General features: G+C 44.8%; 1 protein-coding gene across 1 annotated transcript in view; it reads left to right on the forward strand.

Annotated features, from left to right (window-relative positions):
* Positions 1-25,459, forward strand: part of DOCK3 (dedicator of cytokinesis 3) — a 294,505-nt gene that overhangs the window by 231,861 nt on the left and 37,185 nt on the right. Inside the window, exons 24-33 of the mRNA XM_037128613.2 lie at positions 1,916-2,108; positions 4,276-4,403; positions 6,673-6,777; positions 8,771-8,869; positions 13,270-13,364; positions 15,052-15,127; positions 15,602-15,702; positions 15,944-16,002; positions 18,013-18,161; positions 23,632-23,717. Of these exons, the coding sequence (XP_036984508.1) occupies positions 1,916-2,108; positions 4,276-4,403; positions 6,673-6,777; positions 8,771-8,869; positions 13,270-13,364; positions 15,052-15,127; positions 15,602-15,702; positions 15,944-16,002; positions 18,013-18,161; positions 23,632-23,717 (1,091 nt within the window). The remainder of the gene's footprint in view (positions 1-1,915; positions 2,109-4,275; positions 4,404-6,672; positions 6,778-8,770; positions 8,870-13,269; positions 13,365-15,051; positions 15,128-15,601; positions 15,703-15,943; positions 16,003-18,012; positions 18,162-23,631; positions 23,718-25,459) is intronic.

Below are 25,459 nucleotides of genomic sequence, written 5' to 3' on the forward strand. Positions count from 1 at the left end.
AAAGCCTCCTTCCATGGTCTCCTCTCCTAAGTACCTTGAACAGCTAATCTTCCTCCTCCCTTCTCTCCCCCAGCCTATCTGCTCCTGCTAACAAGGGCCTAGGACTCTTCTCTTCAGCTTGCAGAGAGAGGTAGCTAACTCTGAGGTAGCTAGCAGAACAAGGCAAATGTGATTTGGGAGAACTCAGCAGTGCCCTGTACTTAGTGATACACTCCTGTCACATCAGGAGGCAAAGTGAGATCTGGTCTCAGCTTAGACCTGAGTCGGGATCAGACCTGCTTCTTTGGTGCCAGGTTCATGTTTCATGAGTTTCAGAAGTCTCACCAAGTATATTATTGGGTCAGACTTTATTTCTTTGATCCTGACCACTAGGAGATGTTGGGGTGCAAGTATCCCCTCCTGGTGCATAAATGTAGGAAATTTCATTATTTAAGAAAGCAGATCAGCTACTGTTTGTTGTTGATTATGAAGTACCTGCTTTTCTCCCTTTGCCTTTTTTTATCTAACTGCTTATGATGATATGTTTTTGTGATGGTTCTGATTACTGCAAAATAACTTCCTTGTTATCTCAGAGAGTTTCAAATCTTCAGATAGACTTCCTGTAAGTTCTGTCCTTGGGCCTGGCCTGAGCGTGGACTGCAGGCTGACAGACCTCTTTCCCGGTGGCATAGACTCCCACTCACTCAAGGCCTGTGTCTGCTCTCTGATGAATCAGTCAAGGAAAACGGCCTCCCTCCTCTACCCGCCACTCAGGAACAGTGTCCCCTCGCCTCCTTGTCTCCAGGCGACACTCCATTTCCCTTTGTTCACCTCGGGTTGGTCGTGTGGAGGACTGAGAAGTGGAAAAGGCTCCTTCATGCTGCCTCCATGTAGACAAGAGAAGACTGAGAGCTGGTGTTTATGGAAGGCCTACTGTGGGCCAAGCACTTGACTGGAAACAAACTGTATGCACCTAGCTTTATACTCATACCAATGCCTGTGGATAAGTATCATCCCATTTTATAGATGAGAAAACTGAGGATTAGGTGGTAACTCACCCAAGGTTCTGTGGCAGATAAATGGTAAAACTGGGATTTGAACTCAATGTCTGTCACGTCATCCCAAGCTCATTCTTTCTCTTATACTCTGCCTCCCAAAGACCCTGGAATTATTATCAGATTGCCCTTGAGACCCACCTCATGGGTCTGCTAGAGCTGAGACCCTAGAAGTGTCTGACACACACACTCCCTGAACCATCTAGGTCATGGAGCTCTGCACCATCACTGCTGCAAGTCCGAGTTCATGCCTGACCGAACCCACACACTCTTCATCCTTCAGATTTACACTCGAGCTGCCAGACGTCACATATGAAGGAAATAAAGTCTTCAGATTTCATGGTTTCAAATAAATGTGTCTGTCCTGGGAAAATGGTCCAGCTCTCAGCTGGATTGCTGGCTGCGGGGCTCTGAGCAGAGTTCAGTTAGTGCTGCTTGGAGGTGCTCAGATCTCTTTGCCGTACTCTCTTTGAGAGGCTCTTGGCTTGAGTTTGAGGCCAAAATTGAAAGGTCAAGAGTTTGATCATAGTGACAGAGATAAAAAATTTAAATCCATTTTATATGCATAAACAGCCATGGGTGTTAAGCCAGGTTGAGCTGGTTTCATTTTATATTCCCTTCGCAGCAAATTCCTTGGCAAATTGTGAAAGCTTCAGGTGGCCTGGGCCCCAGTCATTTCCCCTGTTTTGATTTCCATTTTGGTTCTCCCAGCTCCATGTCCCAAGCATAAGTGCTACAGGGATAGATGTAGTGGGAAAATCCAGGGAGGAACCCACTCACAGCAGGGCTCACAGGGCCTTCTCAGCCTCTCACACCTGCATCTTTGTCACATAGATACACCCTAACCTCCAGGCTGACCACAGTTTCACTTGCTTCTGCAGGCTGCACTCCTCAACTCCTTCCCAACCATCTTCGACGAGCTGCTGCAGATGTTCACCGTGCAGGAGGTGGCAGAGTTTGTGAGAGGGACGCTGGGGAGCATGCCCAGCACTGTCCACATTGGGCAGTCCATGGATGTGGTGAAGCTGCAGTCCATCGCCAGGACTGTGGACAGCCGCCTGTTTTCTTTCTCAGGTAAATTTAGTTGGGATGAGAGTCATATTCACTTTTCCAGAGAGCTAGTCAAGTGGTAATCAAAGGATCGTCTTTATCAACCATCATACTAGAAGCCGGTGGTCCTTAAAATGCAGAATTTTTAGTAGACTATGCTCGAGGATGGAGGCAAGACAAGCCTACTGCCGCACTCACGATTTATCCCTAGAGATGCACATGGCATGGCCCGCAGAGCAACTCCAGGCCCAAAAGTCTAGCCAGCTGCCAAGGATGAGGCCTGCCTCACCCCTAACAGGGCCAGAGAACAGAGGGAAAGAGGGGAGCAAGAGAGAAGGGTCCAGCCCAAGTGGAAAGGATAAGTCAAGGAAATAAGGAGACCCTGAAGGAGGCCCAGAGGACCCATTGTGCTTTTTTGATTCCTTGATTTCTTGATTCCAGGTAAGTCTGAAATGCTAGCAAAACAATTATTAGAATTTTTATAATTAGAATTTTTGCTAGAAAAATATGCTAAGTATGACTTTTGAAGTATTAAGAACAATAGTTTCCCAGTCCAGGGCTACACACATTTGCAATACAAAGTTGACGTTCTCTTTAACTTAACTTGCCAGTGGTGGGTATTGCTGATGGTAAAGCTGCCATCAAGAAAACCAGCTTCTCTCTCAGTTACTGTTTATGGTAAACCCTCTCTTTTTACTGGCTTCTGGAGTGAAGATTTAATTGGGGGTTTGGACACATTGTCACGGAGGCCTTTGCCCACACTCAAGCTCTGCGCACTGCTTAAAAAGATGCTTTCTGAATATTGGGGAGGGCGGGTAGCAGACTGCTCTCACTGATATACTTTATTTCTGATATTTTTGCATGTACCTTCTGCTTCCCATAATCACGAAGAAAACTTGTTCTTAATCTGTATGTGGCAGTGGAACTGTGTAGTTGGATTTTGAGATGACAAGTCACCACCAGATTTTCATTTGCATCTCACTTCCATTGGATGCCGGAATTGCAGCATCTTCCCTAAAGTGGGGATTTTTCACCAGCGGTGTCATTTGACCAACACACACACTCTCAGAGCACATTAGTTTGGTCTTGTCTTCAGCAGACTCTGCTCTTTTGCCCGCAGGCAGCTATTGGATATTACAAATCCTGCTTTGTCGGTACTTTGGTCTGCAAGATAGGAACTTCTTGGGAACTTCTCTTTTAGCTAAGTGTCTTTTTAAAGATAGAATAGCTGTCAGTCCATTTCATTGGAACATATTCTCATACGTATTAACAAGGCAGTCTCAAAATCTCTGTGTGTTGTGTAATTTGGTTTTGGCTGACAAAGATTTTGTTTCTAAATTTCATCCGGAACACCTAACTGTGGTGAAATATGAACAATAAATCCAGAATGCCATGGCTTGTTTGTGTTACTGGTAATCCGGCTGAGTCATGCTGGCCAGGTCTGGGGGTGCCTGCAGGGACCACAGACCTGACGTTCACGCTTGTACTCTCATGGCGCCTTTGAGGAAATGCAGAAGAGGCCATTAGCTCCTCATTCTACAGATGAGGAAAGTCAAGCCCTTGGGAAGAAGCCACCTACCTAAGGTCTTCGAGTGAGTTAATACAGACTCACCTCCGAATGACAGTGCTGCTTGGTTACCGTTAAGGAGAAAAGACAAGTTGGATCGGCAGTGAGGGTTAGCTAATTATCAGAGGCTTGTGACACAAGTCCTGCTTCTTTTCTGTTCATGGAGTGGAAGTACCAGGCCACCTGGTCAGGGTGCCTTGTAGAGGGACCATTTACAATCCATATGAAGTGTGCAGGTTCAGCGAGTGCAGCTCATAGAGCTGTGTGTGTGTCATTTAAATGGAGTTTTCACTGTTAACTAAGCCTTTAATTTGGAGTCTGGTCATTAAAGAGATGCTGTTTGGAAACCATGCCCTAACATTCATCCCGCACAAAATGTCATAGATGCGCAGTCTTGACCTGAGAAAGAAGGAAAGAGAGGTGGAAGGATAATGCTGTGGGATCTCTTATAATGCCCAGCAGGTGGGCTTCTAGGCCCACAGAACGGAAAGGGGTGGCCTCCAGCTTGGCTCCAGCCCCAGCACCTCCTGCTTTGAGACCAGCTAAGACCACAGTACCACTGGCTTCCAAAGGTGGCTCATTCCCCTCTGAAGGGTTTCTTCACCTTTGTGTTTTCTCTCCCAGAATCCCGCCGCATCCTGCTTCCTGTGGTTCTCCATCACATTCACCTTCACCTGCGGCAGCAGAAGGAGCTGCTCATCTGCTCAGGGATTCTTGGCAGCATCTTCTCCATCGTCAAGACCAGCTCTCTGGTAGTGGCCCCACACCCACTCCACCCCTCAGCTCGGCCCCAGACTGGTGGTGTCTCAGCCAGAGGCAGACCAACAAAGACGGCTTTGTACACTTACTTCTCAGTCAGAGGAGCTTTCATTAGTGCCGGGGGGTGCCCCAGTGAATGGAGGCCTATGTGTGCCCAGCAGGCTTCTCAGCACAGCACAGCCTTGCTCTTTTCAAAGGTTCACTACCATAAATCTGCCCAGAAACGTAGTTGTCTGTAATACCAGGAAGTGCAGTCCTGTGGCATTCTCTGTTTTTATCAAAGGTGTTCTGTCTCTTCCTGGGAGTGTCCTGAGGAAGCTCGGGCACGAGCAGGAGCGCACAGGCAGGCTGAGAGGCAGCTTGCTCATTCAGACTGTTCTGTCAGCTTCCTAGCAGCCCGGTTCCACCCATACGGCACACCTGTGCCATGCCAGCTGAGGTCGGGATCTCAGAGAGAGAAGTGTTGCCTGCAGGAGCTCTGAGCCCCATGGGAGGGTAGACTTGTGTTTTAGGGGTGAGGTTTCAACTAGGAATGTTTTTGCCTATTTTCTTCTTTATATTTCCTTTTAAAAAGAAATTTGTGGTGGGAGGTGGGGAGGGAAGGAATGACATGTATCAGGCATGAAAAATTTATTTTAATGATATTTATTTATATTTATGATTGTAGAAATACACATTTGTCATAGAAAAAAATTGGAAAATATAAAAATAAATTAAGAACAAGAATTTTTTTTATTATACCATCTTATTAAGTTAAGGTAAGGTTTCTGGAGAATAAAAACTTCAGTTGCATTGAAAATGAAGACCAGTAGCCAGCTGACAACATGCAAGGTTAGTCTAGCCATGGGGATCAGGAGAGGTGCCAAAAAGAGAGTATGCTTGGTTTGAGCAGGATACAGGGACCCAGTAAGAAGCTGTGGTGTCCAGACTTAGTACCATCTGGTGACGGGGCCCAGCTTGGCAGGGCCACTGTGAGGGCGTAGTGGCCCTATTGTTCGCTCTTGGCACCAGGCAAGGCCTAGCAGCCCCCTTCCCACCAGGCCTCAGAGAGGCAACACAGGGCGCATAAGGTCTGTTAGTAACCCAAGGTCAGTCCTAGGGTGAGAGACTTACTGCTAAAAACACAAAAAGAAAGGAGGAAGATTAAAGGATAAAAGAAAGGGAAACGGAGGAGTTGGAACAGATAAAGCATTGGATGCAGTTAGTTGTTTACCACTACTCAGGGAGGCGTTCTTACAGGTGAGTGGCTACAGTCAGTTCAGCAGATGAGAAACGACTAAGGGCTGAAGAGCTGTTTGGATTTTTCCTGTGGAATGGGCATCACATGGAGGGGCAGGGGAAAAACGAGAGGGAAGCTCCCCGAGAGCGGAGAACTGTCTTCCTTCTTCACCTCTGTATATTCAGGTCCTCAAACAGTGACTGGCATGGGATGAATGATGGATGGATGGACAGATGGACTTTTGGACCAGTAATAACATAAAGAGGCTGAAGAAGGGGCCATGGGAATCTCTTCATGAGATCATTAAAATCAAGCTACAGGATTTGAGATTGAAAATGAGAGGTCTATAAAGGGACAGCATAGACTCTTCCTGAGTTCAGAACTTGTGGCTGGGACACAGCCCTTAGTGAGGAGGCACGCTCCGTGTTTCTGTGAGGCTACTCGAAAAGATGCACTGACACTGGAGTCCTTTGAGTGGACCAGCAGCCATGAGCCAGAAGGCTGAGGAGCTAGAAGTGAGACCCAGGCAGATGGGGCTGGCAGAGAGTGAGACCACCCAGGAAGAACATGCTGAGGAGAAAACAGTCTTCAGAAAGACCGAGATACTTCTGTGTGCAGTAGTAATGGTGAAGGCGCTGCCTCCCACACCCTGTAGTGTGAATACTTGGCCACTTTCTCAGTGTTAGCAGCACTGTTGGGCTGACATTTATAGGGAAATCAAAGAAAACCTTTAACTTAAGACCTTTGCTTATGTCCTGGGTATTGAAATTAATGTACCTGCCTGCAGTTCAGAATTGTGGGGGTCAGGTGATGCTGGGTTAGGGGAAGGTCCCAGCCAGCATGCCAGGCAGCAGCGGTGGGTGCTCCTCACTGTCTCTCAAAGCCGTTGCCCCAGGTTCCTTGACATTGCATGCTAGTGAGGCTGAGTAGTGCTGAGAGTCCAGTCTGAAGACCAGTGCTGAGGTGGCTGATGTAGTAAGTACCGCCAGCTGCGTGTCGGCGCGGCCTGGGCTAATGGTGTGCTCTCTCACTGCTCGCTCCAGGAGGCAGATGTCATGGAGGAGGTAGAAATGATGGTGGAGAGCCTCCTGGACGTGCTCTTGCAGACTCTGCTCACCATCATGAGCAAATCGCACGCTCAGGAGGCGGTAAGAGGGCAGCGGTGCCCGCAGTGCACAGCGGAGATCACTGTTAGTAACTAACATTCAGGTTTCCTTGTTTCCCGTTCTAACCTGGGGCTCCTCCACAACAACCCATCTCACCTCACACTGCCTTCATCTCCGCCTCCCACCTGCATGGTTGTCAGCATGCTGTCCTCTCCCCTCTCCAGTCTGACTCCATCTCCACTCTGAGAGCTCTGTGTTCATACTCCCAGGAGCCTGCTTTAGGGCAGATTCAGGAAAAGCGTCCTGTTTCCTGCACACTGTCCATTGGCCTTTACCTTGAGCCAAGCCGTTTTCTATAATGTGGAATGAAATAGAGATACAGTAAGAGACTGAAGGTGGAAACAGACTGTTCCTTCTAAATGATAGGAGAGCTTTCGGAACAAGCTCTCCTAAATGGTGTGCATAGCAGAATAATTTTCTCAGAATTTTGTTGAACCTACCAATTAGTTGCTCTCATCCATAGTGTTTATATCTCAATGTCCAGCCTCAGGATAAAGGTGATGAGGTAGAATTGCACCAACATTACAGGACAGTGATCTCCTGTGACCTAATTAGAAGAGAAGCAGGCAGGGACAGCCTCTAGGGAGGGGCAGAGAGGCAGCCCCCAGAGTCCCCTCTCCTATACCCAGAGTGGACTCTCAGACCTGATGTTGGAACATAGTGAACATAGAATGGAATCTTCCAGTTGGCACATGGGAGATTACAGTGTTCTTTTTGAAGAAAACGCTCTCTGGGAGCAAGCCAGGCTCCACATGCCAGGGTGAGCAGAGAGCAGGCGTGTGCTGTGGGGCACTGGGCTTGGAAAGACGCCTGCTCCCTTAGGAGCTCCTGTTGAGGGTGTCCTCACTGTAGGTACAGACATAAGCTCCCTGGCACGTCCTGGTAACCAGTTCTAACAGTGACCTGGTGCTTGCTGTGTCCAGTCCCTGCCGTATGTCCCTTACAAATAGTACCTCAGTTATCAGCAATACTTACAAAGAGTTTAATTTTATATAGGTTTAATGAAGATAATAACTACAGTTTGAGTACCTATTTATGTACTGAACCTTTTACTTAAATTCTTTGTGGATATTTATCTGATCTATGAGTTTTGGCTGATTATGCCTATTTTTCAGATAAAACGGAAGTTCATATATATGCATATATTTTACATACATTTATGTATAATAATTTCATGGCTCAAATTCCCATGAGTTTAAAACATTTGAAAATTGTCCAAATGAAGTCATTTTCCTCCACTTTTTTCTGAGGAGGCCATCTTCCAAGAAGAGGCCATACCCAGCTGCCCCATGCCAAAAACTGCCGTGAGAGGGCAGAGGTCTCGGGAGTCCTTCAAACAGGGTTTTTACCAAGGTACCTAGTTGTAATTTGAAGAAAGTTTTAAGACTCATTTTTATCTTTAAATTTTCACTTGTCTTAAGGTCCATAGCTTGTCTTCTCATACAGGTCAGTTTCAATTCCTGAACTTCCCAGACAGTTGTATTGACCTACTATGTTCCATCTGCCTGGTCCACTAAACCACAAGTAAGCTCTGAGAGGTCCCCAAGGGGAGTCTTGTGGAGAAGGATCCAGCAGCATGGGCAGAGTCCAAATTGTGTCCAAAGAGGGCCAGGCACCCTGATTCAAGTAGCCCCTCCAGATTCACTACAGTGCCCTGGTCTCATAGTGACAAAGGCTCTGTAGCCAAAACTTTCCTAGGAAAAAAACTAGAATATCCATCTTACTTTACAGTACTTCTTTGTTACAGGTTAAGGCTTTTCAACTAGCCCCGTGCTGTGGAAATCTTGCAAAACTCCCAAGTCCTCCAGCTCTCATTTAGCAGAAAAGAAAACTCATTTTCAGGGCCAGAGTTGTCACCTTGCTTTTCATTATCATTGGGGCCATTTCAGACCCTTCCTTCTGTCCTTGCCCTCTGTGGATTGGGGAACATATCCTTTGTAATTGTCTGTGCTAAGCGGTGTTTGGGTTTCCCCAGGGTGAATATGTGTCCTGCCTTCTCTCGCTGCTCCGCCAGATGTGTGACACCCATTACCAGCACCTCCTGGACAATTTCCAGAGCAAAGACGAACTCAAGGTAGGCAGCAAAGCACTTACCTTTCACCCAGGAAAGGAAGTATTTGGTTAAGACCGCCCAGGGGCTTGTCCCCTGCTAGGGGGAAGTGCAAGTGATCAGGCCAGGACTGCCAAAGGGTCAAGATCCATCAGCCCCACTTTACAGCTGACTGTATGGCCTCCGGAAGCTGAGAGCTGGCAACATTCCCATATCGCCAGACCCCAATAATCCCGGCAGGCTTTCTCTGACTGACAGTAGCTTTGTGACCATGTGCCTCTGAGAAGCTACTCTGGGCCACACTGGTTGGCAGCAAACCAAGATCCCTCCCTTTCTTGTGCCTATATTTTTCCCCTACACACCAGGCTTCTTTGTTTAATAACTTTGTTTCCTCATTAAAATGTATTTCTGGACATTTACCATGGAGAGCAAAAGTGAGCACTGTCCATTGGCTGCCAGACTCTGGATCCCAGATTACTGAGGGGCTGGGCACTGAGGAGCACAGAACAGTGGGCCCATGATGCAAAGGACATACCCAAGGTTCATGTGTGGTGTCAGCTGCTGACAGACTTCTGGGCCTTGTGTCTGTGCATTAAAACAGACCACTCAAGTTCATCTCAGGATAAAGAAACTGTTGCAAACTTTAGGTCTGTGCTCTTCCTCCATTCAGAGCCAAGTCACTTTCATTTCACAGTAATGCATTACACTGTATTTCATTTGTATGATCTTTCTTAATTATATTGTATCAGTTAGTAAGTTGTCACTTTCTGCTATCTGACCCTGCCTGCCTTTCCACAGACATGGGTCTCTGTACATTGTTATCTTTAACTGGTTGTGTGAGGCCAGCTGATCTTCTCAGGGAGGTGAACTCAACAACCTTGAAGCAGACGGAGAGTTAGCCAGAGCCCCAAGTGCACAGCCAGGTCGAGCAGTGCTTGCCCAGGGTGTGGAGCCTGAGAACCCCGTCTTCGCTGTTCTAGATCATTTGCATCTGCAGAGTATGTGTTATACTTACTAATTCTCAGAAGCTCAGGCCAGCATCATCATCTTGCTTTTTAATTAAATGTTTATTTTTATAAGAGCAATATGAATACATAATTTTAAAGGCCAAACATTACAAATCTTACAACATAGAACAGTGGTTCCTTGGCTCAGCTTCACCCATGTCCAGTCACTACTCCCCAAAGACAACCACTTGGAACTCTTTTGCAGTTCTTCAAGTAGCTTTTACTGGCATTTTGAAATTTTTAATTATTAGTTATTTTCTCCTTCCCAGGGAAAGTGAGGAGGATTCTCTTGAACCATTACTCTCACACGCATACACATGTCTTTCCTCTCATTCTCCATCGTATGTTTTTTTTTTTTTTTTAATTGGTAGTCTACCCTTCTTTATTATAGCTAGGGTTAAGTACTGTGGTGAGCCAGGAGCTGTACTCTTACACTTCCTTTCTTTTTTTTTCTTTTTTTGTTTTTGTTTGTTTGTTTTTACACTTCCTTTCTTGTAAAAGTTTTTGGTTTTCCTGGAATTAATTGCCTCTATTGTTATTTGCTTGGTTTTATTTTCTTTTAACTTTAAAATCTGGCTAGGATTTCTTACTTTCTCTGTCATCTCTGTAATATAACTCTCCTTTTCATTTTCCTCATGGTCAGATATGACAGATACTGTCAGGCCACTTTTTTTCTCTTGGAGACTTATTTGTTTTTATTTGTTTCACTCTCTGTCTTTCATGTTAGAGGCTTTCCTCCTGTACGTAGAGACCCCTGCATGTCAGTTTGTGTCCAAAAGCGAGGGCCTCTGGTACTGATTAAAAACTGTGTGGCCCTGGCTGGTGTAGTTCAGTGGATTGAGTGCGGGCCTGTGAACCAAAGAATTGCGGTTCGATTCCCAGTCAGGGCACATGCCTGGGTTGCAGGCCAGTTCCCAACAGGGGATGCACGAGAGGCAACCATATGTTGATGTTTCTCTCCCTCTCTCCTTCCCTTCCCTTCTAAAGATAAATAAATAAAATCTTTAAAAAAAAAAAAACAAACTGCATGTGCACAGGGCTTGTGTCCTGCAGGCTTCCCGTAGATGACCAAAGGGTGTCTGACCACTTGGTCAGTGCGTCCTCTAATCCCAGTGTCTGTTTGCCTGTTGCCTGGTACTTGCCTGTTTCCTCAAAGAGGACTCCTTCACCCCTACTAGGGATGTTGCAGCCTGCCAATATTGGGAAACCAAATAGGGAAAGGAGGCTGGGAGTCTACCAGTGCAGCAGGTGAACTTTCTATGTATGCTTGGTTTTATTTTGGTACTTTGGCCCCCGACTGTGTCCTTGAGGACAGACCCTCAGTGATCAGCTGCTCCAGAGAGCAGCCTTCATTCAGTCTTCCGACACAGTGGCAAAAGCCTAGAGTTCATTGAGTGGCTTGGAAGTGTAGATTAAAAAATTTCTTTCATTAAATGTTGGCAATTTGGCCAATATTTCTTCAAATATTTATTTAATATTTTGTCCTCCTTATCATGCCTCTCTTTCTAACACTATTATTTATAGGATTGTGCACTTGATGGCGTCCCACAGTCTGTGGTGCTCTGTTGTTTTTCTTTATTTTTATTCTTTCTGTTCCTCTAGATCATCTCAATCGCCCGTCTTTAAATTCTCTGATTCTTTCTTCTGACAGTTCACACCTGCTATTGAGCCCCTCCACTGAAGTTTTCACTTGAGTTAGGATACTTTTCAACTCTAGAATTCCTGTTTGATGCTTTTAAAATAATTTCTATTTTACTGATGGTTTCTGTTTGGCGAACTGTTGCCCTTATACTTTTCTTTAATTCTGTTAGTTATGGTTTCATTTAGTTCTTTGAACACATTTAAAGTAGTTGATTTAAAGCCTTTTCCTAGTAAATTCAATGTCTGAGCTACCTCTGGGAAAGTGTCTGTTGACATTTTTTTTTCCTATGTTTGCGCCACACTTTTCTGTTTCATTTCACATTGTATAACTTTTTGTTGAAAACTAGACAATTTAAGTAACATGGGAATTCTGGAAATCAGATTACCCATCTACACACACACACACACACACACACACACACCACCCCCCACCCCACCCCACCCCAGGTTTGGTTGTTGTTTTTTGTTGTTTCTGGTGATGATGACTGTTTGCTTATTTATTTGGTGACTTTTCTGGACTAATTTTTAAATGTCTGTATTCTTTGTTGTGTGTAGCCACTGAAGTCTTCATTCAATTAGCTTAGTGGTCAGCTAATAACTTGACAGAGATTTCGTTAAATGCCTTGAACCTGGAAGTCTCCCATACTTAGCAAAGTGAGTGTGTTGGGTCTGTCAGCGCTCGAGCAGTCTCATCACTGCCTTGGCCATCGCTTCCCACTTACACAGAGCCTCCCGGTCAGCCAGAGGTCTTTCCTGGGCATGTGTACAACCCTGTGTGTACAACACAGGGGAGACCTTCTTGATGCCCAGCAATGTGCCAGAGCTTTTCAAAGACCCTTATGGCTGTCTCATTCCCCAGATATTTCTTTTCAGTGTTATGTGTGTTCTCTTGTTCGCCCCAGCTGATACATACGACTGCTTCATGTACTTGGGATGTTAAAATTATTATGACGGACTTTTTTTCCCAACAAATGCCTTAGTGTTAAGGCTTCTCTCACTGAGTGAGCTCTGAAGTCCTCTGAATGGGGCTTTCCTCAGTGACTACCAAACAGATCAGAGAGTAACAATTCTCTGGGGATGGCACTCTTTCAGGAGTTCCAAAACCATTTCGTCCCTTCAGTGACTGCTGGGCTGCAGAGTCCCACTACTGCCGTGGTGCCGCTTGTTTTCCCAGTCCCATGGAGGTGGGGAGAGGGAGGGGATGGGAATGGGAAAGTGAAAGCACAATGAAGCTCACTCTTTCTGCTGAGATACAACCATTCTTCTTGAATAACACTCCTTGGATTACTGCAAGCCCTTGGTTAACCAGTTTTTGTCACCATTTCATTGCTTTCTTGGAGGAGCACATTTTTGGAGGTCCTTGCTCTGCCATTCCTAAAGTACTTCTCCTGCCAGTGTGTTCCTGACATCCAAGAAAGCAGATTCTTAAAATCAAATACTCAGGGGCCATGACCCAAAGAGTGAGACCCACAAACTCAGTTGGATGGATACCGGTTCATCTGGAGTCTGGCATTACCTAGGCTTTGGGCTTTAGTCACTGGGCTAAGTGAGTACATAGCTGCCTCTGATCTACCTGGTTTGGATCTGCTCCTATATCTGACCTGTGAGAGTACTTAGAACTCACACTGTAAGAGAAAAGTGCCTCACAAGGGAACCAGACTCTGACCCACTGGTCACACTCGTCCTCATGGTCTGGATGTCAGGAGAGCCCTGGTAAGGAAATGTGTGCTGCTGGGGCGTGGTGATGGCTCACGTCAGGCTTTCCTCTGGGGTCAGGAATTCCTGCTGAAGATTTTCTGTGTGTTCCGGAACCTGATGAAGATGAGCGTCTTTCCTCGGGACTGGATGGTGATGAGACTTCTCACAAGCAAGTGAGTGTGGAAGGGCCCTGGGCTAGCATCCACAGAGTTGTTCTCAGACTAAGGTGTGTGTTTGTGCAAGAGAGAAAGCAAGAAAGAGGTCAAGACCATGGCCATGGGGACAGAGAGGTGAGGGTAAATGGGAAAAAGTGTTTTAGGCACAATCAGTAGGACTTGACCGTTTTACTGTAAATTCAAAGAGAAGAAAGAGTCAAAGATAGTTTTTAAAAAATGGAGCCCAAGGGCCTGGCAGATGATTTCATAGTAAGGATAGAAAAGGAAATGTTAAGGATAAGAAATACAATTCCCAGCAAAGGGTTCCCCCCTAAGGAAGGCTTTTTCTGTGGCCCTCTGGCTTCTGTGGCTCTTGAGTCTCATGCACTATCTCAAACCCTCCTCTTGATTTGGTTTGTGTTGTCTGCCAGACACTGCTTGCCTCCCACAGTTAGTGCTAATTACCCACCTGAGACCTGGCTGTGAGGCTCTACCCACTTCTAACTCTGGCCACAGAATTCACACTAAGGCTGACCGCAAATTGCCTGCCCTGTTTATATTTCTAGCCTGTGCTTCTAATTGGCAAACAAGACAAGTGATGCCGGAGGTCAAGTGCTGCCTCATCTGATCTCCCTCCACTCAGGAGAGGGCCACCTGGCTGCTCCTCTCTAACCCACTGCCTCCCCTGCTGATCTGCCTTTTTTGTTGTCATTGCACAGTGTGTAGTGAAATGATTTGAGTTAGCTTATATTAGCAGGGTATCAGCGTGGCTTTCCACTTTGTACCTGTTATAGTGCCCTTTTCTTCTTTCTTCAGAACTGCAAACATTTTATATAGAACAGAATGAATGAATAGTTGCACAGATATTTCCTCAAATAGTGAATTTTCCACTTGAATCCCTCTTGTTTTTATCTCTCAGCCACTACTCGGAGCCCCTCAGGCTTCCCAGCCCATCATGCAAGAGCAGCTTCTTCTTTCAAGGCTTTTACCTTTCAAATTGGCCAGCGCCTCTGCTGGTGGACTGGTTTCTCTAATGCACTGGTTTTTGCCTTGCCCTCTCCTGCATCAAAGCCCTGGTAGTCATTGTTAGATGTCAGTTCTTTCCACTTCACTTCCTCTCTACCTCTGCTTGTGCCCTGGGTTCCAGCAAGCCAGCTTCTCATTTCCCCTTATATGTGTCCAAGCTAAAATTGAGAGCGACATTCTAAACCAAAGGCTGTAATTAAAAGACTTACAGATGAAAACTATACTATATGACAAAGGTTCTTAAAAACTATAAATCCCTATTATCAAGTTAAAAAAATGAAATTATACTAAGTCCTCTAGTAATCATAACATGTGTTCCCCAGCATACTAGAATCACTCCTTGAACTAGAAGAATCTTTTAAAAACCATCAAACTCTCCTCCCTCCTTTTATAGGCAGGGAAACAGGGGCCAGGGAGTAGTAGTACCAAGGCCAGATAATGGCAGAGCTAGATCTAGAACCCACTAATATTCTTTGCTGCTCTGCCAACCATGAGGCATTTCTCTAAGACTGGTTTTCAGGGTGAGGTATACCATCCCTCTCTTTCCCTTTATAGTCATGTCTTACATGAGAGTGTGTTGTACTCAGAGTTTGCTCACAGGCCGTACACAGTCGATGCTAAGCTATCATGCCATTGTTAGTCTTTTAACTCTGCCAAACACGTTGTCCCCTTGCTGCAGTATTATAGTCACTACCGTCCAGTACCTGTCTTCCGCACTGCACAAGAATTTCGCAGAGACAGACTTCGACTTTAAGGTAGGAGCTCCTAAGATCTATCACTGTCTTTGTAATAAACCAAGAAAGCCAAAGCTCACTCTTTTTGTTTTACTTAAAACAACCATTTTATCTGGCATACAATTTTGTAGGTCAGGAATTTGAGATGGACTCAGCTAGGCGTCAGCTTGGGGGCTGGAGCAAGCTCACTGGCTTTTTTATATTATTATTTTTAATATGTTGGTAGTATCAAACAACTCTCAGGCTTGATAGTTTGGGAGGTGTTGGAAGCTAGACATCCATGAGTCTGCTTCCTAGTCTGGAATTAACTGTTGGTTTCAGAGGACTCGGGAAAGAAAAATAAAGTTCTCTTTGCAAAGATATTTAAAAAGGGAAAAAGAAATCAAGATCTAACATTATAAAATGCATTCTGTGCTACATACATATATATTTAGAAGCTCTCCTTGCAAGGTTAAGGACTCAGGCTGTCATGTGTTTTCTTCTCTGTCTCTCTAGGTGTGGAATTCTTATTTTAGCCTGGCAGTTCTGTTCATAAATCAGCCAAGCCTCCAGCTAGAAATCATCACTTCAGCCAAGAGGAAGAAGATTCTGGATAAGTAAGACATGTCCAGATGGGGTTGTGTTCCATAGGAGGCTCCTTTAGAAGTCCAGAAGGTTCTCACTGAGGTGGCTTCCCAAGGAGCCAAGGGAGAGAGTGCAGTTCAGTTGAGAGCCAGATGACTTAGTATTTTGGGGAACAGTAGAAACAGTGCTGAAGTACTGGCCTCATTGGATTTGTAGCCTTGTCTTCTTGAACCTTCTCCCACTAATAACTGTCTCCTGTGTTGGTATTTCCAGGTATGGGGACATGCGTGTGATGATGGCTTATGAACTGTTCAGCATGTGGCAGAATTTGGGTAGGTCTTTTCTCCTTATTTGTCTCTTCTACATTTTGCAAAGCCAAATAAAAAGTGGCAAGACTCATAGCTTCCACCAGGTTTTAGGAATGTTAATTCAGACCCAAGAAATCTTCACATGTCTGTAACATAACACCTCATATGGATGGTGTAGCACATGTGCACAAAGCCCTTGGCAGGAAAGTTAAGCTGAAAAATAAGACTCAAGTAATACATATTCACAATCCCCTTTTTGAAAACTGAAAATCAAAAGGAAAAAAAAGAAGATGAGGGCTCCAGTAGTTTTCCCACATTAAGAACTCATGCTTGTGAGGTGCCCCGTGTTCTTTGTGTCCCGGTCTGGTTGTTGCAGGCTCCAAAGCACGGGGCAGCCATGCATTTCAGTAAAGATTGAAACACTTCCTGAGTTTCTGGAGTTCAGGCATGCAGATCACATTCCTGATACCGCTTGCATGAAGAGTGGATGTAAGAAGGGAATTTTAGCCCTTAGGTAGGTTTTAGTTTCCTTTTGATGACTTCTTTTTTCAGCTCCTGTAATATCCACTGCTTTGGATCTGACATTGTGAGAGTTTGGGGTAGCATAGTTGGATTGCCCTGGTAGCTAGGTGGGTCATCCTTCGGTAATGTAGGCTTTTAGTAGCTAGAAGAAGCTCCTGTTACTCTAGCTAGTAAAGTCTGCTTTCAGATAAGCTCATGGTTCTGAAGCCCTGGATATGATGATATAAGATCCTAAGATCTTCTGATCTTTCATTAACCACCAGAGGTAACAAGTGAGGTGTGTGGCATTTCTTCCTGCCAGCAAACAATGGGTGGAGATGTGTTTCCCCAGGCAGGCTTTCCAGCTTCAGTATTCTTACTTCCTGCATTTAGCACATGTTGGGTGTAGATTTTAAACCTGAAGTTGACTCCAGTTCCAGGAACACAAAAACTTGCAATTGTACCAAACCCCAAGATTGGCATACGCAAAATCAGCCTCAGGGCTAACACTTGATCCTTAGATAAGCTTTCTCAAGTAGAAGAGATTTTTTAAAAGATGCCGAAGTTTCCTGATAAAACCATCCTGTCTTACTGTTTTTGGTGGAAATGGCATTTTCTGGTCCTCAAAAATGGATTTTACTTTGCTACAGCCATTGTTGGTATGTGGGCACACAGTTTGTTTCCTCCTTTGTCTCTGAAGGACTGGAAGCAGGTCTCTGACAGATGGTTCACTCTTGTTTCACCCTTGCACAGAAGAGATAAGTTCCATCCCCAGTCCTGAGGACTGGCTCTGGTTTCTGGGCCCCAGATCAGGCCAATTGCAGGGAAACCCACTTCACCTACTTCCATTGGGCAGGCCTCATTAAAAAGGTTGGGGGGTGAGCTGAGCTGGTCTGAGTAGATGTAGTTACACCATCAGAAGTACAATGTAAAGACCACAGGCTCGGCAGGTAAGGCACCCAGAAAAGAGTCTCTAAGCCATCATGTGGGAGTAGGGCAGGGCTGTGCAGGAGGCCCCTGCTAACACAGGAAGGGGCCTCACAGGCATTCATGAGCACACTGAGTGAAGAGGCCCCTGGACTTCCGACCTCTAATGGCTGGACCAGGGAGTGAACATCCTCATCACTTAAATGCCTCTGGGTTAGAGTTAGAAACCCCAGGGAGTGTGTGTTGTGTTTAGATGCATTTTTCTAACTAAATAACTCTTGTGAACAGATTATCTGAAACAATCACAAGTTACTCAGAAATCCTATTCTATCTAGAGTAGTGTACTCTGCTCTGTGACCTCACAATGATTTTCAGGTAGTTTGTAGAGTCTCCCAGTAGATTTTTTGGAGAGTCTGTTTGTTAAATGTCTATTTTAACTGGCTAAAAATCCAAGAGTGGGAGTATCTCAGAAAGCCATTAGGGAGAGCTTGCTTTGTTCTCAGACGTTTCCAGTGCAGATCAGGTCATGTGCTGTGGCCCTACTCGGAAGCTTCCGTGAAGGAGCAGAGCAAGCATAAACTAATACCTGTTGGTTTTGTTGTTCAGGTGAACATAAGATCCATTTTATTCCGGGAATGATTGGTCCTTTTCTGGGTGTGACACTGGTCCCACAGCCAGAAGTGCGGAATATCATGATTCCCATCTTTCATGACATGATGGACTGGGAGCAGAGAAAAAATGGCAACTTCAAACAGGTAGGATGACACCTGGTGGTGCTCGGATTGCGTTCCTCTGCAATGAACCCTTTCTGCCCCAGAAGCTGATCCAGATGGCCCAGCTGAAGTTCCAATGGGAATGAGTTGTACCTTGGCTGACTCCTTGAAGTCTTGTTTAAGGGTTTTCTCTTACTTGCTGGCCAGGATTGATTTGTAGATTTTCTTCATGAACTTAGGCCAGAAAAGGATCAGAAGAAAGGAGTGAATGTCATGTGGAAGGAACTTTCTGATCGAGGGGAGAATAACTATGACTCTAACCTCCTAGCTTAATTCAGGAGAGGGCCCTAGGAGCATGTTCTTCTTCTTCTCCGGGGGATCCCCAAGGTGTATGGTTTAGGCATTTCTAGGGTTAGAGCCCAGACCAGATGATTTCTCATGGCTCAGGGTCGCCCACAATTTCACAGACTCCTATGTAAAGGGGTGGTTCCAGGGGGTGTGAGCCCTTGGCTTCTGACTGAGTGGCTTCAGGCCATCCCTCTGTGCAGTTCTTCTGCCACACCTAACATGGAGGAGATGGCCCCTGCCTATATATCTATATTCCGGGAATAGGACCAGGGCTGTTAGGGGTCAGTGGTAGGGGAGCCGATGTTAGCAATTAAATAACTTACTAGCAACAAGAATTGTCCACTGAGCTGGCCTGATTTGGCAGATGGGGAGTTCCTCTTAACTGGTGGTTTTCAAGCGGAAGCTTCCGGGGGAAACTTCTGTATTGGCGTGGGCAGTGTGCCTGTTTCCCACCAAGCTCTCTGCCAACTCCGTGATTCTGGGGAGAACCGGTGGCCCTACGGTGAGACTGTAACAGTAAGGAGCAGACCAGGCAAAGAATAATTTTTAAATTTCCATTTATTTATTAGTAAATTTACAAAGTAAAATTTTCTCTATATGACTTACAGTTCTGTAAGTTTTGGTAAACATATAAAGTCATGTAACTACTACCACAAAAATATTTTGTAGTGGCAGCAAGATGGAATTCCTAAAAATTCCATCTTGCTGCTCCCTCGTAGCAAACCTTTCCCCTCCGTTTAACCTGTGGCAACCATTCATCTGTACTCCATCACTGTAGGCCTGTATTTTCCAGGCCATGTCAGTGGAATCATGCAGACCACAGCCTTTTGAAACTGGCTTCTTTCATTTAGCATGGTGCCTTTGAGAGATTCATCCATGTTGTTGCATCTATCAGTTTTTCTGCTGCTGAATAGTATTCAGTGCAGCTTATTCATTCACTTTTAAAGACATTTGGGTTATTTTCACTTTTTGGTGATTAAGAGTATATATAGCTGCGGAAAATCATTTCTTTACAGGTTTTTGTACAGGTATAAACTTTCATTTTTCCTGGGTAGATGCATCGGAATAAGATGGCAGGGTATTGTGGTAAAGGTATATTTAACTTTATAAGAAGCTATTAAACTGTTTTCCAACGTGGCTATACCACTTTGAAGTTGATCCATATACTGACCGTCATTTGATATTATATCTTCATTTATTTTAACCATACTAATAGGTGTATAGTTATCATTGAGGTTTTAATTTCCATTTTTCTAATAATGATGTTGAGCATCTTTTAAAAAAATATGTATTTATTTTTAGAGAGAGGGGAAGGGAGGGAGAAAGAGAGGGAGAGGAACACCAGTGTGTGGTTTACCTGTCGTGGGCCCCCTACAAGGGACCCTACATGGACTCATAGTCCACAAAGACAGTACATCTCTTTGAATATTTAGGTCCTTTTTATTTTTAAAAATTTTTATTGAATTTATTGGGGTGACATTGGTTAAAAAAATTATATAGGTTCTGAATATACAGTCGTATTATATATCATCTGTGTATTGTATTCTGTGTTCGCCACCCAACGTCAGATCTCTCTTCGTCACCATTTCTCTCCCGTCCCCCTTTCCTGCCTCCCACCACCCCGCCCCTGTTTCCCTCTGGTCATCACCACACTGTTCTTTGTGTCTGTGAGCATTAAAAAAAGAAACTCGTTGATGTACTTTATTAATATTTTATAGTGTCAGCATACAGATCTTGTACATGTTGTTAAATTTACATGTATTTCTTGTTTTTAGTGTTATTATAAAGTATTCTGATTTTTTAATTTTGTGATCTGGTTGTTCGTTGCCACCATGTAGAAAGAAATATGATTGTTTTTGTACATTAACATCACATTCTATACCGTTTGTAGTAAACTCATTAGTTTAGAAGCTTTTGGTAGATTCCTTGGGATTTTTTGTGTTACCTGCGGACAGAGATGGTTTTCTTTCTTCCTTTCTAATCTGTATGACTCGTTTCTTTTCCTGCTTAATTGCACTGGCTAGGACCTCTGGTCTGAAGTTAAGTGATTAGAGTGGGCATCACTGCCTTGTTCTTACTTCTTTAAAAATTTGTTTGTTTGTTTATTTTTAAAGCGAGGGGAAGGGAAAGGAGAAGGAGGGAGAGAAACATCAATGTGTGGTTGCCTCTTGTGCGCCTCCTACTGGGGGCCCAACCTGGCCCTCATCCTAGGCATGTGCCCTGACTGGGAATCGAACCAGCAACCCTTTGGTTGGCAGACTGGCATTCAATCCACTGAGCCACACCAGCCAGGGCTTCATTGTTCTTAATCTTAGGAGAAAGCATTCAGTGTTTCACAATTACGATGCTAGTTCTAGGTCTTTTATAGATCCTCTTCTTCATGGATAAATAGTATGTAAGATGAGAATCTATTTTTGAAGTGTGTAGTTCTAATGCCTTCAGAACTTCAGAAAATAATAACTTCAAACAAAAGAACTGTTGCTGCTTTTCTGTGTTGTCACATATGTGCCTTCAAATTGGGCAAAATGCACAACTGCCTGGTGAAAGAACCCAGTGACCAAGAAGTAGATGGCATTGCAGAATCAGTCAGCTGATTCTGCACCATCGGTCGGCTGGGTGTACTATAAGAGGGGCTGGGCCACATTCCTCCATCACTGGCACAGAATCAAGAAGTCAGCTTTGTAGAAGACTGAGTTGGAGCTCATTCGTCTCACCTTTCAAAACTCAGCTAATGAGCTGTGTTCTGTGCCCCAGTAAGACTGTCTGATATCTGATAAGCCATGTAAACCTTGCTGTCCCTGGTTGGAAAAGCCTCGCTGCTGCTTCCCTTTGTCATCAAGTATTTTAAAAGAATGGTCTGCTCTTCCCGCTTCCCACCCTCCTGAAGTACCTATTCAGTCTGATGTCCTTCGTGCACCACTTTTGTTGAAGCTGTCCTCCTGAAGGTCATCCATAACCACCAAAATTCAGTGAATTTTGACTTCCTTCCAATTGTGCTTTTCATGGCTTGGACTCTGTTAACTACTCCCTTAACTCTTACCACCTATTAAACATACTTCTTCTAATGATAAAATGGTGCTTAATATAAAAAATTAAAAATACAAACAAGCTATAATGAAAAAATCTAACCCATAACCCTATATTAACTTGTAGGGGAGGGAGTCAGGATGTGTCTTTTTAGACTTTTTTCCAATTCATAGTTTTTTAAGTTTAAAAAGTGGAATCATTCTGGGTTTTGCTTTTTTTAGAACAATTATGTATAATGGTTTTCACTCTCCCTTTGGTGGCAGCACCATGTCCGCTCCATCTCTGCACGTGTGTTAGCGCTGTGTGCCCCACGCTGTCAGCTCAGAAGCTGCCTGGCGCTCACTCCATTGTGTGGCTGGACCACTGTGCATTCAGTAAGGCTTCTAGTTTTAGGAACTGAGGTTCATTCCAAATTTTTGTTAAAATTGCAAAAAAAAATGCATTCCTCATTATTTTCTTAGGTTAATTTCTCATCTGTTAATTGCTGAATCAAAGAACGAAAACTTAAGTTTTTACACTATTTCTTGAGACTCTTGAAAGTCCATTGACTTCTCAGATGCCAGGCCACCCTTTCAGTGTGTGCCCCATCCGAGCACTGATGGTGCTGAGCTGGTCAGCTCTTGTCCTGCCTCCCCTCCACCACCACCCAACGAGCTATTAGGAACGAGCACTGTTTCTTGTGCTTTTATTTCTTAGAACCCAGCACAGTGTCTGGGACATGGTGAGTTCATGGAGATGAAAATCATTGAGCACTTCCTAAGAGTTAGGACACAGGGAATTGAAGAAAGGTGCTAACCACCGTTATCGTCTCACAAATGAGGAAACTTGGGCTTAAAGAAGTAGCTGTTTTGTCTAGGAAATGTGCCTGTTGAATGAATGAATAACAAGGTGTCACTTCAGGAATATCAGTTTCATAAATAAAAGCAGCTCCTCGAACCTGAACATGACAGAGTTGAAGACCTTACCATTCCATTTGACTGAAGGCCATTGGTTTTGTGTGCATGGGTCTTCAGCATCCCCTGTTTTGGATTTCTCAACTTCTGACTTTTTCTTTCATCAGCACTGCAGAGGGTGATAAAGTAGCTCTCTCATATCCTTCCAGTACCAGCTTCTATGCCTAATACAGAAGTTCTAACACTTGAATAGGCAACAGAACCACCCGGAGGCTTGTTGGAACATGGATTGCTGCCTCCCCACGATTGTGTGACTGCCCCCATCCTGGCCGTGTAGCAGACTCTCCTGTTCTCTGCTAATGGGATTCCAGAAAACATCGCTGCCCTCAATGAATTTTCTAATTCAGTTATCCTTTTATTAGTTCATTGCCTTAGGACCCTTTGGCCCTGTGTGGAGTAAGAAAATGCTTCTCTTATGGTTCACTATTAAGTGCATCCACACCACGTTTTGCTCATATGACACATGTATATAGTAATACTACAGTGCCACATTTTCTAGGATAATGAAGGGTTTGATTTCTCACCTCAGAGTAACCCAGCGAAGCCTATTAGAAAAGTGCCGAGCACTGCTGGAAGGCTTGCAGATCCAGTGGGGCAGTGGTAACACGTGCAGTGTTTCTCCTCACAGTTTAGGGGTCCGGTAACAAATGCAGGTGTCCCTTTGATGACCCAAGGGCTTCAGGTCCTATGGGGACAAACAGTGGAGCCTTTTACCCTGCAGGAGACTCTGAAGGAAATACCTCTCCCTCAACCCAGCCGAATGGCAGTCAGAGTAAGGACCGGCCCTCCCCCTTCATTTCTTTGTAACTGTCTGAATAGAGGGTAAAGTTCTAACCAAATGTTTTTTATACATACAAATTTTTTTTAAATGAACATTTTTTACGAGAGAAAAAAACTTTAACAAAGGCCTCTTTGGATCCATAATATTTTTCTCTCCAGGAAGTCCTTATGTTTTGCCCTAAACTGGGAAAAAGTATCTGAGAATTGTAAGTTCCAACTCTTTTTAGCCACTGGAGTGGGAGATCTCCCTGGCTGGGAGAGGCAGGGTGGTTTCTTGGGGCTGTGGATGAGGTCCTGCCTTCTCTGCATTTATTTGGTGCAAGGACAAAACAGGAAGCAGTTCCTCACCACCCTCACCTATCGCAGGGTCAGCTCCGGTTTATAAAGTCTCTGCTTCCCTCTAGGTGGAGGCCGAGCTGATTGACAAGCTGGACAGCATGGTGTCAGAAGGGAAAGGTGACGAGAGCTACAGGGAGCTCTTCGGCCTTCTGTAAGATTCTTCAGCCCCAGGCATCCCACACTGGGGGAGGGGGTGGAGTGGGCTCATGAAGGGTAGCAGTGCACCCCGTGCTGGGCAGGCCTGGGCAGGGGGTGCATTTCAGGAGAGACCTGGGTTGTTCGTAGCAGTAGCACTGAGCACCTTTGTCAGTACAGAAAGTGGCATCATGACAGCAAGCTCTCTCAGAGATAGCCATAGTTGACAGATGATCACTCCGAGCTCCTACATCTGCTGATAGGAAAAGGATCATTATATGTCTTCATAGCATGCACTGAATCCAGTTGGGCAAGTCGCTCATGGGGACTCAGTGAGGGCTCAGGGTTGGAAGGGACATTAAATCCCTGCTTTGTAAGATTGTACAATCAGCTCGAAAAATATTACCGTGGACTTTGTGACCTGAACAAGTCATATCCCCTCTCCAGGCCAGTTTCCCTGTTTGTGAAACAGGGTGGTTGTGCTGAATGACATCAGAGGTCTCCCAGGTCCACCATTCATGGACTCTGTCTTGAGTTCATGGAGGCCGAGAGACCTTACAGGATTTGACACAGGGCTAATTCCAAAGGGAGGGATTTGGGGAAGCTGGGATTCTCCCAGACAGATAGACATGTTGGGTGTTTTGTTTTTCTAAGACATAAAACCTTAAGACATTTACATCTTTAGAGTCTCCTGCCATGTCACTCTTTTCCAGCTTTGAGATTTCGTTTTAGTGCCACATTGAAGACAAACCTGTAACATTTTTCCAGTAATGATACTGTACATTTGCTTAGAACTTTGCACAGTACAGAATGTGTTGACATTTCCTGTTTTATCCTCACAACGCACCTGTGAGGCAGCAGGGCAGATATTGTCCTGACAAATGACGGTGATACAGCAGCTCCGAGCAGTGTCCACACGCCCTCAGCTGCACAGCCAGTACGCAGCAGCTGGGGGTGGGGGGGAGCAGGTGCAGATCTTCTGGTTTAGGAGGGAGAAACCTGTCTACTGTGCCCGCTTCGTTCCCTGATGAGTCGCACAATAAAATGTTAATTTACTTGAAATTCAAGTAGTTATATTTTATGAGAATGAATCCATCTTTTAGTATTTCTCTTTTAGCTGAAGCTGTTTCTAATTGTGGAAGTCAGGAAGAGAAATCTCTCCCTAAGCCACTAATAGATGACTTTACTACAAAAGGAGAAGCACAAAATAACTTGTAATTACTAATTACCTGACCAAATAGTGTTTCATAAACCCCTCTAAAGTCATGTGTCAGAACTGAGAGCCACTGATGACGTGGAACAGCATTTCCCAGTTTGTGTTTCGGAGAAGACTGTGGGTGTGCTGGAGGAAAGAATAAGTGGATCATGGGCTGATCAGTTTAGAAAAGATTCAACTGAACAAAATTGAACTGGTCTCTGTAACTAGGATTTCTCAGCCTTTAATGTGCAGGAAGATGTGAAAAATCTCCAAAAGGAGGATGTTGTGATCAGCACTTCCTGTACTGTGTGCTCCCGGAAGGGCTGCCCCAGTCGCTCAGGCCAGCAGAGCTCTTAGGACATAGTTTGGAGAATGCTGACATGGTGTCTTTTCCCACATGGATCAGGGGCCAAAGCTGATGGTCCCACCTTCTCTTCTAGTGACATGAGTAACATGGGAAAACCTCGCTTTCCCAGAAACCTCGGTTTGGTGCAGGATAAACAGTCACTGTCGTAGTGGCCTTGACAGCTGCTAGGCTATGGGCGTGAGTCCCCAGTGGT

This window comes from Artibeus jamaicensis, unplaced genomic scaffold (genome assembly GCF_021234435.1).
Source record: "Artibeus jamaicensis isolate MK-2021 breed Jamaican fruit bat unplaced genomic scaffold, CSHL_Jam_final contig_519, whole genome shotgun sequence".
NCBI lineage: Eukaryota > Metazoa > Chordata > Mammalia > Chiroptera > Phyllostomidae > Artibeus > Artibeus jamaicensis.